General features: G+C 36.2%; 1 protein-coding gene across 3 annotated transcripts in view; it reads right to left on the reverse strand.

Annotated features, from left to right (window-relative positions):
- The window catches only part of LOC123772853 (uncharacterized), a 603,147-nt gene that overhangs the window by 4,223 nt on the left and 578,437 nt on the right, over window positions 1–20,487 (reverse strand). For all 3 annotated transcript variants that reach the window (XM_069323344.1, XM_045766194.2, XM_069323343.1), the window contains exons 2-3: window positions 14,637–14,772; window positions 1,097–1,396 (exon numbers count right to left, since the gene is read on the reverse strand). In XM_069323344.1, the coding sequence (XP_069179445.1) occupies window positions 1,097–1,396; window positions 14,637–14,690 (354 nt within the window). In that variant the 5' untranslated portion in view covers window positions 14,691–14,772. The remainder of the gene's footprint in view (window positions 1–1,096; window positions 1,397–14,636; window positions 14,773–20,487) is intronic.

Raw genomic sequence — 20,487 nt, forward strand, 5'->3', positions numbered from 1 at the left:
GTGGAGTTCAAGTAAGAGGTAGTTATGGTTAACATTATCAAAGGCCTTTCTTAGGTCAATGAAGAGTCCAATCGGAAACTCATTTTTGTCAAGGGCTGAGTAGATTATATCAAGCAGACTAACAATTGCATCGTTGGTACGCTTTTGGGAGTGGAAGCCAAACTGACAGGGACTTAGTATGTTGAATTTTATGAGGTAGGAGTAGAGCTATCTGTAAATAATTTTTTAAAATATTTTTGATGATATAGGTAGATTTGATATTTTTCTGTAATTGTTTATGTCTGTCTGATTGCCTCCTTTATGAACTGGCGTTACTAGTGCTTTTTTGTGGATATCAGAGAAGGTATGACACTCTAGGGATTTGTTGAACAGCAGAGTTATGGGAGGCGCAAGGGCATGGGAGACACTCTTGTATACCATGGATGGTATTTCATTAATATTCCCAGCTTTGGTTTTTAGTGAGTGAATGATGGACACAACATTATTCTGTCCATATGGACACAACATCTGTCCATATGTTGGTTAGCACCAACTGATTAAAAGAAGCTATTAAATTCAGTTATTAAGCTATTAAGTTAGTCAGCTAGTCAGTTAGAAGCTATTAAATTCATGCCCGAAACGCTTTGCGTAATAGTGGCTTTAGGCATTGTATGTACTAGCTCTACCTATAAGTCAACCAATCCTTGTAAAAATTTATTGTATGTATGTACCTTACCTAAATAAAATTGTATTGTATTGTATAGTTGCCGTTTCTAAATCTGTTGCAGGTGTATAACCATCCATGGAGAGTTTTATCTGGATATGTGAATGATGTTCAGATCCTAGGATGTTAGAGATGGCTCTCCGTGTGCTTTTCATGTTGCCTTTTGCTTCTTTACATCTATTTTCATAATAGGAAAGTATATATAGACAGAACAATTGAGAGTGTGCACAGAATCTTGATATTTAACATGTTCAAAGATTTTAGTAAGAGCAGAGTGGTGTCTGGGACTGGAATTTATGATTGATGTAATTGCTGATTTTTTGAGTAATTTGGGGTCAGAGGTAATTAAGGGTTGTAGATATATGTAAATAAAAGTGCAAAATTTAAAAATACCTTCAGTTTTGAGGTAAGGAGAACACTGACGCAGTCGTCATATCCAGAGTGGGCAGCTATATACATTGGGGTACAGTTCATGCCACACTCCGTGTCATGACGGGTGTTGAGATGTGTCATGGGGTTCTTGAGCAGTTCCCGTACCACAACGGCCTGGCCTTGGTAACAAGCAGCAGCCAGAAGAGACATGCCAGGTCCAAGTTTGTCAGAGACCGTGGTAGTGGCATTGACATCCCCTCCAGCGTTGAGCCAAGCTCTCACATGCTGCACCCGACCCTCCATAGCAGCCTCACGCGCGGCCTGAGAATGGCAAGTGTATGATAGGAATTTTTTGTATAGTAAAAAAAGCTTATTTTTATAATTCCTTCCCCGTGCTCACAATTATGAGCCACAAGAATATAAGAAAAGGCATTAAAAATGTTGAAGCCATTCAAATAAGTAATAATAATTACAATAATAATAATGTTTATTGAAAGAAAAGTACATACATACACAGTGAGACACAAAAAGAATGTTGGATTTTTAGATAGAGGAAGTATATACTATGTCTGAAGCCACTAATATGTGCAGTGATTTGGGCACGAAGTGGGAAAATAAACTTTAAAAATAAGACTTAAAACTAATTGAGATCAAAACCAAAATTGAACGGAAGAAGAACAAAAATAAAAACATGACAATAATTACATGTTGTATGAAGCAACAGAAATTCCAGCAGAACAGCAGATAGTAATGTTAACTAAATTAACAGAAGGACTACAATTATCTTGAAGCTTATACATAAAAGATATCAGCAGTTTTACTAGTTTAGTCATTTATAATTAATATTTAATAATAGCAAGACATAGGTCGACATTTAGGAAGTAAGGCAGGTTACATGGAGTTGATCAGGTAGTACTTAGTTTCTCTCTTAAAGTGGTTGAGAGAGGGATAGTCGTGATTGGGAAGGTCAATATCTAACATATTCAAGGTTTAATAAGTAAGGGGGCCGAGTGCTGTTTGGGGCCAGAGTTTGTAATTATTCTAATTGCTGATTTGTGTTTAGAAATTAGAGGTCGTAGATCATTTTGGGTAGTAGAACCCCAGGCACAGACACAATATGTGAGATAAGGATAAATGAGAGAGTAATAGAGCATTACCAGGGCAGGGTGAGATACATAATATCTGATTTTAGAAGGAATGTCAACCATTTTAGATTTATTTTTTAGGTATGTTTTGAATGTGTCCCTGGAAATTAAGCTTGTTATCAATGAGAACATCAAGGAATTTATCATCTACTTTGTTACTAATTTGGATATTGTTAATTCTTAGATTAATTTGATCAATTGATTTATTACCAACAAAATATAGAAAGTTTTATCAATGTTAAGGGGTAATTTGTTACCAGTTATCTAAAGATGGACTTCATTCAGTTGAGTATTCACTGTATCATTCAGAATAAATGGGCTAAGACTGGAGAAAATGAAGGTTGTATCATTTACAAATAAGGTTGGTTTGAGGTGTTGAGAGGCATTTGGAAGGTCATTAATGTAAATGAGACAGAGGAGACGGCCAAGTATGCTGCCCTGGGGAACACCAATGTTAATGCCTAGGGTGGGAGAATTAAGGACAATCCATAAAAAAGACAGTTAAATAGACTTGAAAATAAACACATTCAAATAAAAAAACATTAAATATACAGGAAAATAAGGACAATGAAATAAAGACTCAGAGATAGTTCTGGATAGCCAAATAAAGAGAGTTAAATAAAGACAGTCAAATAAAGACAGATAAATAAAGACAGTCAAATAAAGACAGTTATATTAAAAACTCTACACCTAAATAGCTGAACATTTTTAAACTAGCAGAATTTACAAAATGTAAAACACTTTCTATATATATTTATAATTAAAAATTACAATATGTACCTATCACCGATCCTTTCAGTTATACTTTATATTAGTATAATTGACAAAATTTCAAGTTTATTAGTGATTTATGCCAATGCTCTCAATTTTAGCAACATTAATAGATAAAATATAAAGACAGACGACATAACAAATAACTAAATTTAAAGAAGAAAATCAATTAGAAACATAAACTTTTAAAGATAACTAGCATAATATAAATATATCATTGAGTCCCTGCCGGGATTTGTCAGCAATCATCACCTTCTGGCCAAATATCAGTAGTGTAATTGACGACTACAACCGTCCCCTACGGTTTCAGAAACAGACGGTATTGCATAGACTGTCCTCTCTAGAATTCTAAACAGATGGTATGTAATAGACTACTCCCTTTGTAAATGAACAGTCTATGAACTCACCCTTTTTTAACCGGATGTTATTATTTTTACCGGATGTTATGATTTCAGCAACAGCCACTTCTCATTTCTCTATCTTTACTCATTTACTCTTATTTCTCATTACTTCTCATTCTTTCAAACAGAAATCACAATTGCGTGATGCATAAAATGAACAATTTGATGCATTCACAAATTCTTGTGGATTTGTATACAGTACTTCTCACCCTTTCTAACCGGATGTTATTGTTTTAACTATGTGTTATGGTTTTGGCAAAAACCTGTTGTAAACCACTCTGGTTTGGAGCTTTTTGCCAGTGCCTTTACTAAAAAAGCGTCTCCATTCCTGTGTTATTGTTTAAAAAAATGACAATTGTTTTATAATATATTGTAACATATTAACAGACCTTCAAGGTTTTTATGTATTAGTTTAAGATTTTACCATCTCAGTATTGCATAATTTCAGAGTTGAAACTTGCAGTACCCTCCAGTTATGCATGGAATTTATACTAACAGATATCAGTGGTAAATTGGTTATGTTTCACAAAATTGTTGATTTGTATATGACTTAGAAATTGTATACCTTCATCAAACCTTAGGGAAAAATATTAAGTTATATGAAAGTTTTATTATTGGTAAGTCGATTGATTGCATAGAAGTTCCACTGAAAGGTCTTAGATTGATATGTGAGAATTTCAGAAGAACGTTTTTATTTCGAATACCTGGAAAAATATCTATTTTTAACCTTTGACACTGTGAAACATTTTGGGTATGGGATGTTTATTCCTTTAAATTATATACATTAGGTCCTATTCAGAGATCTCATGGGATATTTGTATGAATTTACAAATAAAATAATTAACTATTTAATTCTACTTTTATGGAGATAAAGGTTGGTATGCAGATAATCAAGTTACGTTGGTAGAACCTCATAACTAGTAACGATGTAGGTGACATATTCATATTGTAACTTTAGGTTAAATGCATTGGAGTGACAATATTGGCCTAGCATTTCTCGGTGTGTTTCTTTATGAATCAAAATGTAAACAATGTGGAGTTTTAATGATATTCACCATCAATGTGTTGATCAATCAAAAGGGATCAAGTTGCTGAGCTATACTGAAGACATAGCAGTAATCGTCACAGGTCCTTCACTTTTGAATAAAGCACAAATGGCGCAAGATAAAGTAACACCAGAATGCATCATTTTAGGGCTAAAATTATCTGCACAGAAATCTTAGTCAATGACACTAGATGGCAACGCTCCAGACAGGCACCTACGCATTCAAGATATTAGGTATCTTTTATTTATTTATTTATTTATTTATTTATGCATATACAAGAATGTACATAAGGAATGTGAGGATACAAATATGGTAATTACAGTCTTGTAAAGCCACTAGCACGCGCAGCGTTTCGGGCAGGTCCTTAATCTAAGAAAATTTTAAGGAGGTAAATACTTGCAAAATTTATATACAAAAAAATGATAACAGATTACATGGAATGAAAAAAAAAGATGAGAGAAAATTATAGGTACAGTATATTAAAGCACATAGGTAGCTATGATTGATTGCAATGACAGCTTAAAATGGTAGTTGACAACAAATTGGTAGGCACAATACAGCAGAAACAATATAAGATTGATTGCAATGACAGCTTGAATGGTAGTTGACAAAAATTGGTAGTCACAATACAGCATATGGCTAGCACATAAAAGAAGACAGCAATGAACACAATGATAAGGTTGTTTGATATTACATAAAAAATTAGGAGATTGGGTAACACTAGGTACAGAGCAAATTTAAAGCTCAGTGTAGGAAACTAAATAGATGAAGTTAGGTACTTTTTGGTTTTGCTTTTAAATAAGGCAAAAGTTTTACAGTTTTTCAATTCACTAGGGAGTGAGTTCCATAGACTAGGTCCCTTAATTTGCATAGAGTGTTTACACAGATTAAGTTTGACCCTGGGGATATCAAAGAGATATTTATTTCTGGTGTGGTGATAATGGGTCCTATTACATCTGTCCAGGGAGAGTTTCAGAGCATGGTTTGCATTTAAGAACAGGGTTTTGTAAATGTAGTTGACACAAGAGAATGTGTGGAGGGAGTTAATATTTAGCAAGTTTAGGGATTTAAACAAGGGAGCTGAGTGTTGTCTGAAAGCAGAGTTAGTTATTATTCTGATAGCAGATTTTTGCTGTGTGATGATGGGCTTAAGGTGGTTTGCAGTGGTAGACCCCCATGCACAAATACCATAATTAAGATAGGGGTAGATTAGTGCATAATATAGTGAGAGGAGAGCAGAGTTAGGAACATAATATCTGATTTTGGAGAGTATACCAACTGTCTTAGAGACTTTCTTAGTTATGTGTTGAATGTGGGTGCTGAAGTTGAGTCTCTTGTCTAGGAATAGGCCAAGAAACTTGCCATCATTTTTATTACTGATGTTAATGTTGTCTATCTGTAGCTGAATTGCATTTGATGATTTGCTTCCAAATAAGATGTAGTAAGTCTTTTCGATGTTTAATGTTAGTTTGTTCGTTGACATCCATAAGTGGACTTTTTTTAATTCATTATTCACAACATTATTTAGTGTATGTGGGTTGAGGTTTGAGTAGATAAGGGTAGTATCGTCAGCAAACAATATAGGTTTGAGAATATTAGAGACATTAGGCAGATCGTTTATATATATAAGAAATAGAAGAGGTCCTAAGATGCTGCCCTGTGGCACTCCAACGGTAATTGGTAGAGTGGAAGAAGTTGTATAATTGATGGTTACATATTGATGTCTGTCACTAAGATAGGATCGGATGTAGTCAAGGGCAAGGCCTCGGATTCCATAATGCTGGAGTTTAAATAAGAGGTAGTTGTGATTAACAGTATCAAAGGCTTTTCTTAGGTCAATGAAGAGTCCAATCGGAAACTCATTTTTGTCAAGGGCTGAGTAGATAATGTCAAGGAGACTAATGATTGCATCATTGGTGCTCTTTTGGGACCGGAAGCCAAACTGGCAGGGGCTGAGTATGTCGAATTTTACGAGGTAGGAATAGAGCTGTTTGTAAATAATTTTTTCAAATATTTGTGATAGAATGGGTAGATTTGATATTGGTCTATAATTGTTTATGTCCGCCGGATTGCCTCCTTTATGGACTGGCGTTACTCTTGCTTTTTTGAGGATATCAGGGAATATTTCTGTGCTTGGAGTTCTACTACCAAAAATCATCTACGTCCTCTAATTACCTAACACAAATCAGCTATTAGAACAATAACTAACTTTGGCCCCAGGCAGCACCCGGACCCTCTTGCCTAAATCCTTGAATATGTTAAATATTAAGTCACTGCACATCCTTTCAAGTGTACTCTTTATATATAAAACTCTGAGCTGTAATGCTAATCCTGACCTTAAACGCTTTCAATAGGGTTTTTACAGAACCCATGGGCTCCACACGAGAACCAAATATACATTTGATATTCCGAGTGCGACTTAATCAAAGTAGAAATGCTCTGCAAATCAAGGGTCCCAAAATGTGAAACGACCTTCCCAATCACGTCAAAGACTGTCCCTCTCTCAACCAGTTTAAGATAAAAACTAAGTGCTACCTAATCAACTCCTTGTAACCTCCAATACATCCTAAATGTCTTGCTATTATCAAACTTTAATGATTAATGACTAACTTGTAAAACTGCTGGTATCTTTTATGCATAAGCTTAGAAATTGAACTTGAAATTAAAATAAGTTTATTGAAGTAAAATACACACAGAAGGATGAGGTAACTCAAGCTATTCAAGTATTAGCTATCAAGCTATATAAAATTGTAGTTTAACAGTTTATATAGTTACAATCACTATCTGCTGTTCTGTTGCAGTTTCTGCTGTTCCATGTAATAATTCATTCAACATGTAATTATTGTCACTCTTTTTTTCTACTTCAGTTCAATTCATGCTTTTGATCTCAATTAGTTTTAAGTCTTAATTTTTAAGTTTTTTCCACATTTTGCCCAAAACGCTATGCGTATTAGTGGCTTTAGGCACAGTACATACTTGCTCTATGTAGAAATCAAACATTCTCCATGTAACTCATTTTCTATGTATGTACTCTTTCCTAAATAAACATTATAATTATAAAAATAATTACAACTAACCTTCAGTAGGTTACATAATGTCAATATCTTTGAGCGTGGATAGATTCTAAAGTGACATTCAAGAAGCAAATTCAATACCTGAAGGAGAAATCAAAATCGCAACTGAATATAATCTTTAAGCATATAATATAATATATAAGATTCCCAGTAATACAGTCGGGTTCGTTCTCGACTAAAAATCGAGAGTTCCAGGTTCGAATTCCAGGTGGAACAGGAATGGTTGGGCACATTCCTATCACCTAATGCCTCAGTTCATCTTGCAGTAAATAAGTTTTAGCTACAGACTCTATTTAGCTACAGTCTCCGTGGTGTAGTGGTAAGACACTCGCCTGGCGTTCCGCGAGCGCTATGTCATGGGTTCGTATCCTGGCCGGGGAGGATTTACTGGGCGCAATTCCTTAACTGTAGCCTCTGTTTAACGCAACAGTAAAATGTGTACTTGGATGAAAAAACGATTCTTCGCGGCAGGGGATCGTATTCCAGGGACCATAGGATTAAGGACTTGCCCGAAACGCTACGCGTACTAGTGGCTGTACATGAATGTAACAACTCTTGTATATATCAAAAAAAAAAAAAAAAAAAAAAAAAAGTACCCAGAAGTTAGTCAGCTTGTTGTAAGGTTGTGGGAAAACTTCCACATCACCCATAAATTGTTAATGCAACAGGCAGAAATAAAATGATGTTGGTTATTTTAATACAATTATAAATAAACATATTAGTTAATCATAAAAAGATTGCATAAGTTTCAAATTTTGCTCTAGAAAACGAGAATATTTGCTGTGACGTTCTACAAAATCTATTTAGCTAATGTTACATTAAAATTATCAGTCTCAGGACTGAAAACAAAACAAAACGAGTCATCTAAATTAATTATTTATTCAATAGAAATCTGACATCAAACCAAATCCTCCTTCCAAATCTCAGTGAAACGCTGAAGAGTATGACGCCCGAGGCAGTAGATAGGGGAAGGCAGCCATTATTATTGTTGGTGGAATTGAGCCGCGAGAGTGTGCCTCCCACAACGATTAGAAAATTACTTCCAGCGAGTCCAAGAAGGCAGTGTGACTCAAAATAGTTGCTATTTGCTGCCGAGACTTTGCAAAACAAAGGGAAGTGTTAAATTTCTAACTAACCCTTATATTTGCTTGTTATTATGGCTACATGACTCATAAATAGGTTAGTTGTTTATGCTGCAGGAAAACACCACTCGCAAGGGTAAGAAGTCTTTATTATAATATAACCTTCCCAACCATGTTAAAGACTGTACCTCTCTCAACCAGTTTCCTCTTTCAACCAGTTAGCAGTCTCCGTGGTGTAGTGGTAAGACACTCGCCTGGCGTTCCGCGAGCGCTATGTCATGGGTTCGTATCCTGGCCGGGGAGGATTTACTGGGCGCAATTCCTTAACTGTAGCCTCTGTTTAACGCAACAGTAAAATGTGTACTTGGATGAAAAAACGATTCTTCGCGGCAGGGGATCGTATTCCAGGGACCATAGGATTAAGGACTTGCCCGAAACGCTACGCGTACTAGTGGCTCTACAAGAATGTAACAACTCTTGTATATATCTCAAAAAAAAAAAAAAAAAAAAAAAAAAAAACGAAGCTATACCTAATAAATTCCCTGTAACCTACCTTACCCCTCTGTTGTCAACCCGTGTATGTTTTTTGTTTTTTCTTGTTTTTCAAATCAACGCTGTTTGAATGTAATTTTCTGTAATAATTTGTAATTGTATTTGTGCTGCTTTTTCAACAATGTTCCCCCCTCTTTTACCTCTATTTTTATTTGTACTCAACACATTTTGTTCTTTTTACCCATTAGTTTTAAGCTTTAGTCATTAGTGTTTTTTCCTGCCCGAAACGCTTTGCGTAATAGTGGCTTTAGGCATTGTATGTACTAGCTCTATCTATAAAGCCAACAAACTTTGTAAAATCTCTTTATGTATGTACCTTTACCTAAATAAATATTATTATTATTATTATTATTAATAATGCAAATTTCATGTGTAACACCTGTGCTTTACATGTAGTCGTCAGTTTTTACAATGTAACTTTTTAGCAGGTAAATTTTGATCACATGAAACAACAATTGAATTGGTACATCCCATGACCAGGCGGATACCATTAATACCGGTCCAGTAAGGTATACTCGGGTCCGAGGAAGTCTGATGTTGGATGACCTGCCAACACTACAGAAACAGCTGAGACTGTTTAATATTATAACTAACCCATTTGTAAAATTGTTACTAACTATTTAATTACTGTTTAGTATATAAAATTATATCAACCGTTTCACTACGGTGTGGTCAACTGCATTTATAAACCCCCAAATGTGTGAAAGGAAGTTCACTGGTGATAATAAATCATAAAAATAAAGTCCCCTCAGAAGTAATAATTAAGTAATAAATACAATTAAATACAGTCCATTCTAAATAATCATAAATTAATCAATGGTAGATATCCCCCACAAGGGTTGCATCCTGGGGAGGGTCAGTATTTCGACCCTGGTGGGGAGACTTTGAAATATATATATATATATATATATATATATATATATATATATATATATATATATATATATATATATATATATATATATATATATATTTCAGTTGCATATAGTCCTGGTCCCCAGGACTATATGCAACTGAAAACTCACACCCTAGAAGTGACTCGAACCCATACTGCCAGGAGCACTCTGCTGGCGTACAGGATCCCTTAACTGCTCGACCAACACGACGTCCTTCGTTTCCATTTGGAATTTAATTTGGTCAGAGAGTATGAGGTTCATTTTTGCCAGATAATCGTCTTTTTTAAGAATGACGTATATTGGCGATTTGTCACCTCTCCTAATGACTATCTCCTTGTTCTCACAAAGGCTCTTAGCTGCTGCTTTGAGTTCGGGGGACAGTATGGTGCTTCTGTAGTTACTTCGAAACTTTCCTCCTTTTGCAAAAAGTTCTGCTTGCAAGGTGTCTTTAGTGGTAACCTTCTTTTGCTTCTCTAGGTGGAATATATCGTCCAATAGGATCTCCAACTCCACTTTCCAGGCCATCTCACTTGGTCTGGACATAACGTGACAGTTTATACCCAGATTTAAGAGAGTAATTTGGTTCTCAGTGAGGTTGATTCCAGCAAGGTTTAAGAAGCCATCTCTGGGTCGTGGTATATATATGATATATTATATATATATATATATATATATATATATATATATATATATATATATATATATATATATATATATATATATATATATATATATATATATATATATGTGTGTGTGTGATTCTAGCAATATTTCTAGATTCTAGATTCTCCATATTTCTTATATTTTTCTTCTCTGTCAAGAGAAGTTGAAAAATTAACTCTATAAAGTTCATTTTCCCACTACTGTAAATTTATGGTCTAGGGCCTAGGGAAGCGATTCGCAAGGCACTCCTTACATTTTCAAAGACAAATTTTCCATACTCTGCCCATGCTTATATTCACTTGGGGTGAGGTGATACAGGACATGATTGAGATGAACAAGTGGATCAATGGTGCAATGGGTATTATAGGCCATTGATCCGCTTGTTAATCACAAACCATGTCCTGTATCACCTCACCCCAAGCAAATATAAGCATTGGCAGAGTATGGAAAATTTCACCATTTGGTCACCATTTGGTCCGGGAGACATCTCCCGTCACGCAGGGTGCAGTTGCGCCTCCACAGATCTCCAGTATCATCTTTTGATACTGGTAATGGCTCAAAAGGGCCACCATTTACGGGCTATTCATGCCCGTGCCACCTCTTGGGTGGCTTAATCTTCATCAATCAATCAATCAATGGAAAATTTGTCTTTGAAAATGTAAGGAGTGCCTTGCGAATCGCTTCCCTAGGCGCTAGACCATCAAAATATAATGTAAAAGTGAACTTTGGAGAGTTAATTTTTCAACTTCCCTCGACAGTGAAGAAAAACATGGTACATCCCATGACTATGCAGACACCATTAATACCCTCACCCCTGAAGGATTCGAACTCAGGCAGCCGGGGCTCTATGCACCTTGGCCTGTCCAGTATTTTAACTGCCGGGCCATGTTGACTGTTCAAAAGAACTGGAAGATGTCAGACCTTTAACCCGCTTTCCATAGCTCTTTTTGACCAATTTGGGGACAGGTATTTCACCAAATTCCTTCATCATGCTTGGGCAACGTGAGTAACATTTGTGCGAAAAAGCTTGAATGGTCCCCAAGGTAATATGCAGCAGAAAACTCCTCACCCCTGAAGGATTCGAATCCAGACAGTTCAAACCCAAAAAAATATTGACATATATTTCATCAAATCACTTAATCATGCAGGGGCCACATGAGTAACATTTGTGCGAACAAGCTTGAATGGTCCCTATTATGTTACTCACGTGGCCCCAGTATGATGGGGCCACTATTCATGGTAGCGGAGCACTAACTTGGGACAGAAGAGCTTCTAATAGCAACAGGTGGACTCATTGTACAATAAAATCTATCAATACATTCGAAATCACAAATACAATCATTGAGAGAGGTGTCGACGAAATACATTGTAGACTTCGTTATGCAAGCCCCTTGGGAATCCCTGTCAGCAGACTTCAAGATTATGCTAGTCAAGGAAAAGAATCTGACTAATCCCCATCTGCTGCTTCACATACTTCACAGTTGGATCTGTAGACCAACAGAGACAAGAATCTGGAGTTGATGTTTGGCAGAAAATTTATGTTGTTTGAGATTCTCAAATGTGTCTTCAGTCTTTTAGTCAGAGATGCTAGCTATTCAAAAGACTTTAGAGTATGATTTTGCTGAACAGCGACATTGTATCATACAGGCAAATTCGAGAACTGCCACTGAAACCTTGCAACAAGAACACTTAACAGATGGAATGCATTAGGCAGAGATATGGTCGAGGCAGATTCCATACACAGCTTTAAATGTAGATATGATGGAGCCCAGTAGGCTCAGGAATTTGTACACCAGTTGATTGACAGTTCAGAGGTGGGACCAAAGAGCCAAAGCTAAACCCTCGCAAGCACAAATAGGTGAGTACTTACTTGACAATATCCATCTGACCACAAATGTTATAGCATTAATTCAAACACTCACAAGTCAAGGTCGACAGGTAACTATGAACTGGAAGTGAAGTCATGTAGGGATAATAGGAAATGACACTGCAGTTGAAGCTTCAATATCAGGATCTGCTGGTCGGTAAAAGAATTCAACTAACTTTAAAGCACTTATTTGACTCATTGTTCTATATGGGAGCAATAAAAAAAACAGAAGGCCACTTGCATCACACTAGGCTTGAATACCCATGTTCATAGGAAATAGGTTTACAGGTTCCAGAAGATGAGAGGAAATTTCAGTACTGGGGAGAAATGCCAGATAGACCACTGGAACATTATCTAAAACAGTGCAGAGTTACAAACGAAATAAGTTTTCAACTGAGATTTAATAGCTCAGAAGTTGTTAAACACATTGGGAAGTCATCGTTATAAGACTTACTTACATAATATATATATATATATATATATATATATATATATATATATATATATATATATATATATATATATATATATATATATATATATATATATGTCGTACCTAGTAGCCAGAACTCACTTCTCAGCCTACTATGCAAGGCCCGATTTGCCTAATAAGCCTAGTTTTCATGAATTAATGTTTTTTCGACAACCTAACCTACCTAACCTAACCTAACCTAAAGTTTTCGGCTACCTAACCTAACCTAACCTATAAAGATAGGTTAGGTTAGGTTAGGTAGGGTTGGTTAGGTTCGGTCATATATCTACGTTAATTTTAACTCCAATAAAAAAAATTGACCTCATACATAATGAAATGGGTAGCTTTATCATTTCATAAGAAAAAAAATTGAGAAAATATATTAATTCAGTAAAACTTGGCTTATTAGGCAAATCGGGCCTCGCATAGTAGGCTGAGAAGTGAGTTCTGGCTACTAGGTACGACATATATATATATATATATATATATATATATATATATATATATATATATATATATATATATATATATATATATATATATATATATATATATATAAATAAACCTGCCCGAAACGCTTTGCGTAATAGTGGTTTTAGGCATTGTATGTACTAGCTCTATCTATAAAGCCAACAAACTTTGTAAAATCTCTTTATGTATGTACCTTACCTAAATAAAAATTATTATTATTATTATTATTATTATTATAAGTCACAAATACGCATCCTCTGCCTATCTATGACAGAAACGAGTAACACTTAGTGAGCCAGCCAGAGGTTTAGGGCCTATGCAGGAATATCTCTCCACAAACAAAATGTGTTATGGTTAGGATAGTAATTACTTATCCCTTCATTTTGGATATTATTCTCATGACATTGAGATAATAAATATATAAAATAAATTTTTATGGTGAATTATTTAATTATAGATGACAGTAGCTAACTTAAAGATTTTCCCCTCTGCAATGTGGTATAATGTGAAAATCTATGACTTAACAAATGTCACATAAACCACTGTAGGATCTAACGTTGAGTATTTGTAAGTTATTTATATTCACCAATTTGTAGAATTGGTGAAAATTTTCCACACACTGTGCCTGAACCCCGAGTCATTGTCATCTAGAGCCCCACATGCATGACTGAATCACAATTTTTAACAAACTGTGATAAACCCCCATGCACTCCGGCTCTGTCATCTAGTAATTCCACCTCTGACGCTCCTCTTTCAATACACAAAGAAATCACATTATCGTAATATACCAATGAGAAAATCAACACGAGCTGTGATGAGGATTCGAACCTCATGGGAGAACTGTGTGAAACCCTGGTTTAGCTTCAGTGAAAGCCTTGGGAATCCTAGTGGGTACAGTAGTACCCCAGGTTACCACTCTTAGACCATGTCGTGATATAGTCGTTTAGACCATGTGTCTGGGAATACCCAGCGCATACGTTCGAATCCTCATCACGGCTCCTGTGAATTTTCTCATTGATATATAATAATAATAATAATAATAATAATAATAATAATAATACAAATAATAATAATAACAATAATAATAACAATAATAATAATACAATAAAGTCTGTACTTACTAAGGGCAGAGTTTCTCTCATATTCTCAGGACATTTGCAGGGTTCCTCAGCCATGTTGAGTTGTCGTGTGATGAAGGCCAAGCGCTCTTATCAACGTTCACTGATGATTCTTGATCTACAGCTTCCCCACAGGTATCTGCAACAGGAGCTCATTAGAAACGTTTAAGTTTCCTGTAATATATGTGACTGATGTTCAAAATCAAAAGGTTTATTCAGGTAAAAATACATATATAGAAGATGAGTTACAAACATAATGTTGGATCTATAGATAGAGCTAGTACAAATAATGCCTAAAGCCTACGCATAGTGGATTTATAGATAGAGCTGGTGCAAATAATACCTAAAGCGTACCTAAAGCCTAAAGTACCTAAAATAATACCTAAAGCCTACGCATAGCGTTTCGGACAAGGTTTGGGAAAAAAATGCTTAGCCTAAAGCTTAGTACTAATTGAGATTTAAGAAAATTGTGTTGAAAACGGAAAAAATGGGAAGGGGGAACTTGGCAGAAATCAGCATTTATACAACTTGGTAAACAAACAGTATTGTTTAAAATAGCAAGACATGGGTTGACATTTAGGGGGTAAGGTAGGTTACATGGAGCTTATTAGGTAGTATTTAGTTTTTCTCTTAAACTGATTGAGAGAGGTGCAGCCTTTGACACGATTGCATTCTGGGTCCTTTGATTTGTAGAGCATTTCTAGTTGGGTTAAGGCGCACTCTTGGAATATCAAATAGGTATTTGTTTCTGGTGTGGTGCTCATGGGTTCTGTTACAACCTTCTAGGAAGCATTTAAGGTCAGGAATGACATTACAGTTCAGAGTTTTATATATATAGAGTAAACATGAAAGGATGTGCAGTGACTTAATATCTAACATAATCAAAGATTTGAGTAAGAGTACCGAGTGCTGTCTGGGGCCAGAATTAGATATTGTTCTAATAGCAGTTTTATGTTGAGTAATTAGAAGATGTAAATGATTTTTGGTAGTAGAATCCCAAACACAAATACCATAATTGAGATAAGGATAGATGAGAAAGTAATAGTGTCACCAAGGGCAGGGCGAGGTACATAATATCTAATCTTAGAAAGAATGCCAACAGTTTTAGAAACTTTTTTTGATATATTTAGAATGTGTCCCTGGAAATTTAGCTTGTTATCGATGAGAACACCAAGGAATTTACTATCTACTTTGTTACTAATTTGTATATTGCTTGTTCTTAGATTAATATGATTTAAGGATTTATTACCAAACAAAATATAGAAAGTTTTGTTAATGTTACGGGTGAGTTTGTTGGCAGTTAGCCAAAGATGGACTTTATTTAGTTCAGTATTTACTGTAACATTTAGAGCAAGAGGGTCAGGACTGGAGAAAATGAAAGTTGTGTCATCAACAAATAAGATTGGCTTGAGCTGTTGAAAGGCATTTGGAAGGTCATTAATTTAGATGAGAAAGAGGAAAGGGCCAAGTATGCTGCCCTGAGGAACACCAATGTTGATGGGTAAGGTGGGAGAAATAGAATTATTCACAGAAACATACTGGAGCCTGTCAGTAAGGTAAGACTGAAGGGATTGACCTCTGACTCCATAATGATGTAATTTAAGAAGAAGGTTTTGGTGGTTGACAGTGTCAAAAGCTGTGTCAGTGTCAAACTGACACTGGTATTGACGACACTGCTAGACGTATGGTATTAACTGTTGTTTGACACTGGGTCAGTGTCAAAATGTTGTGAAGAGCATGAAAATATGCAAATAATAATAACAGCAATATTAATAATAAATGTGAAAATCCATTGGAGCCGGGGTGAGGATTCGAACCTATGCACTGAGTGTTCCCAGGCACAGGCACTAGACTAGACCATGACATGGTAAAAAGGATTGCAACTTAGGGTACTTCTGCACCCACGAGGATTCTTTGAGGCTTCTACTGCAGCCCGTCCTCCTAAGGTTTCCCATCGTCCAGAAAACGGTAAATTTAAAAAGTCCTCTCCTAACCTACCAGAAGACCCAAAACAGAAAATGGGACAGTACGTTACTTTCGTGAGCCGCTTTCCATTTTCTAGTACGACAATTTTTGGCCTTATCTAACGCATACGATCGATATGTGAGGTTCTTTGTTAGAGGACAGGTTGTCCACTGAAGCCGAAACAGGGTTTCACACAATCCCACAATGGGGGATTGTGTGAAACCTTGGTTTGGTTTCTGTGTCTGTTACAATACAATACAATACAATTTTATTTAGGTAAGGTACATACATACAATAAATATTTACGAGGATTGTTTAACTTATAGGTATAGCTAGTACATACAATGCCTAAAGCCACTATTACGCAAAGCGTTTCGGGCATGATAAACTTAAATGACAAGCTTAATACTAATTGAGCATAATGAGTAGAATGAAAACAAGAAATGAAAACATAGATGAAAAAGCAGCACAAATACAATTATGTCGACAAACAGCGCTCTTTAAAGAAAAAAACAGACATTGGTTGACAATAGAAGGGTAAGGTAGGTTACAGGGAATTTATTAGGTATAGCTTCGCTTTTAACTTAAACTGGTTGAGAGAGGTACAGTCTTTAACATGGTTGGGAAGGTCATTCCACATTCTGGGCCCCTTGATTTGTAGAGCATTTCTAGTTTGATTAAGTCGTACTCTAGGAATATCAAAACTGTATTTATTTCTGGTGTGATGCTCATGGGTTCTGATACAACCTTCTATGAAGCTTTTGAGATCAGGATTGGCATTATAGTTTAGCGTTTTATATATGTATAATACACATGAGAGAATGACAGAATGTTCTTGTAGACCTGCAGTTATCCATAATATTTTCCTACCATCAGTCAGTCAATACAAACCAGTTGTGTTCACTATCATCATCTTATATCATGGTTGTTATGTTAAATTCAAATTTTACTATAATGTACCTAGAAATAATCCTCAAATTATGCTACAATGTATCTGTTGATAATCCTCAAATTTCACTGTAATGTACTTACTAATTTTCTTCAAATTTTCTTACAATGTACCTGTTAACTTTTTTCCAATTTTGCTACAAATTACCTAATTAAATTTATCTGTTAGATTACGGACCTGTCCGAAACGCTATGCATGTTAGTGGCTTTACGAGAATGTGAAAACTTCCATGCTATGGACTCGCATAAACCCCGCTGTATATATATATATATATATATATACAGCGTATATATATGTATATATGTATATATATATAAAAATATAAATAAATAAATACACTACAGTAGCATTCCAGACTGCACATGGTAACTTTAGCTTTGGGATGCTACATATAAATGCTATAAAAATATATATATTTTTAATTTCAGAGTTGTTGAATTAAGGTATTTTGTAGGATTAAGTATTACTTAGGTTAGCTGCAGAGGCCCTATTGTTTTATAAGTATTGTACAAAGACAGTCATGTATCCTATAACCGGTGTGACGTTATCGTCTCTTGTAAATAAACGCCACGCTATCCAGACCTGTGTTTCCCCTCGAGAGTTCCTCTCAGGTCACGAGCGATCATTTTTCGTTTTCTAACCGTGCTAAAAACGACATTTATTGTTTTGGGCACGTTTTTAATTACATTTAATATACGTGTTGTGAGAATTTGTAAAGACGAGAATAAAAAGTGAGGTCATAACGTTTTAATAAAACGTGGTTTAAATGTTATGATATAACGTTTTGGAGCAAAGCATTTTAAAACGTTAATTCTAATTATTAATTATTGAAATTATTAGGTATAATTATCTTTGTTGCATTTAGAAAGATAGAGAGAGTGAGAGAATGAGAGAGAGATTGGAGGGGAGAGGGAGAAAGAGAGAGATGGAAAAGAGAGAGAGAAAGAGTAAAGAGAGAAGAGATGAGAGAGAGAGAGAGAGAGAGAGAGAGAGAGAGAGAGAGAGAGAGAGAGAGAGAGAGAGAGAGAGAGAGAGAGGGAGTAAAGAGAGAGAAGAGAGAGAGCAAGAGAAGAGAGGGAGGAGAGAGAGAGAGTAGAGAAGAATAAGAGAGAGATAAGAAGGAGAGATAGAGAGATAAGAAGGAGACAGAGAGAGAGATAAGAAGGAGACAGAGAGAGAGATAAGAGGAGAGAGAGAAATATATAAGGAGAGAGAGAGAAGAGGGGAAGAGAGAAGAGAGAGAGAGAAGAGGGGACGAGAGAAGACAGAGAGTGAAGAAGAAGAGAGAGAGAAGAGGAAGGAAAGAGAGAGAGACAGAGAGAGAGAATCTTTATACAGCAAATATCCCCCCGTTTGTAGTAATGCCCAAAACTCCGGAAACGCTGTGTGTACTCACCTAATTGTGCTTGCGGGGGTTGAGCTCTGGCTCTTTGGTCCCGTCTGTCAGTGGCTTTGCAAGAATATAAAAATACCAATCTTATGTAATCTCACATACCTATTGTACCTTCTTTGAAACTGGCCTCCACCACCTCCTCACTTTGCTTGTTCCAGCCGCCTACCACTCTGTTTGCAAAAGAAAACTTTCTAATATTTTTTTCGGCACCTTTGTTTCCTTAGCTTGAATCTGTGTTCGTGAAGTTACTAGTTTCAGGAATGCATGTCAATTTGGTCGATTCCTGTTAGTATTTTGTAAGTGGTGGTCATATCGCCTCTTTTTCTTTTATCTTTTAGTTTTGGCATGTTTAATGCATCTAGTCTCTCCTCGTAACTCTTATTTTTAAGTTATGGAAGCCATTATGGTAGCCTCTGTTTAACGCAACAGTAAAATGTGTACTTGGATGAAAAAACGATTCTTCGCGGCAGGGGATCGTATTCCAGGGACCATAGGATTAAGGACTTGCCCGAAACGCTACGCGTACTAGTGGCTCTACAAGAATGTAACAACTCTTGTATATATCTCAAAAAAAAAAAAATAAATAAAAAATTGTAACATACCGTTGCAACTTTTCCAGTTTCTTTATGTGCTTCTTGAGATTTGGGCACCATACAACTGCTGCATATTCCAATTTCAGTAGTTCTTTTTCACATACTTTGTAAGTTATGTCTGGTTTATTTTCTCCAATTCCACATTCCATAATAAGGCATGTGCACTTACCTAGTTGTACTTACCTAGCTGTGCTAGCGGGGGTTGAGATCTGGCTCTTTGGTCCCACCTTTCAATGGTCAATCAACTAATACACAGGTTCCTGAGCCTACTGGGCTCTATCATATCTACACTTAAAGCTGTGTATTGAGTCAGCCTCCACCACATCACTTCCTAATGCATTCCATTTGTCTACTATTCTGACACTGAAAAAAATCTTTCTAACGTCTCTATGGCTCATTTGGGCACTCAATTTCCACCTGTGTCCCCTTGTGTTAAATAGTCTATCTTTATCTACCCAGCTCTGATGGGAGCTGGTCGGCCGAGCGGACAGCACGCTGGACTTGTGATCCTGTGGTCCTGGGTTCGATCCCAGGCGCCGGCGAGAAACATTGGGCAGAGTTTCTTTCACCCTATGCCCCTGTTACCTAGCAGTAAAATAGGTACCTGGGTGTTAGTCAGCTGTCACGGGCTGCTTCCTGGGGGGTGGAGGCCTGGTCGAGGACCGGGCCGCGGGGACACTAAAAAGCCCCGAAATCATCTCAAGATAACCCTATCAATTCCTCTGAGAATCTTGTATGTGGTGATCATGTCCCCTCTAACTCTTCTGTCTCCCAGTGACATGAGGTTTAATTCCCGTAGTCTCTCCTCGTAGCTCATACCCCTCAGTTCGGGTACTAGTCTGGTGGCAAACCTTTGAACCTTTTCCAGTTTAGTCTTATGCTTTACTAGATATGGACTCCATGCTGGAACCGCATACTCCAGGATTGGTCTGACATATGTGGTATATAATGTTC

This window comes from Procambarus clarkii, chromosome 12 (genome assembly GCF_040958095.1).
Source record: "Procambarus clarkii isolate CNS0578487 chromosome 12, FALCON_Pclarkii_2.0, whole genome shotgun sequence".
NCBI classification, from domain to species: Eukaryota; Metazoa; Arthropoda; class Malacostraca; order Decapoda; family Cambaridae; genus Procambarus; species Procambarus clarkii.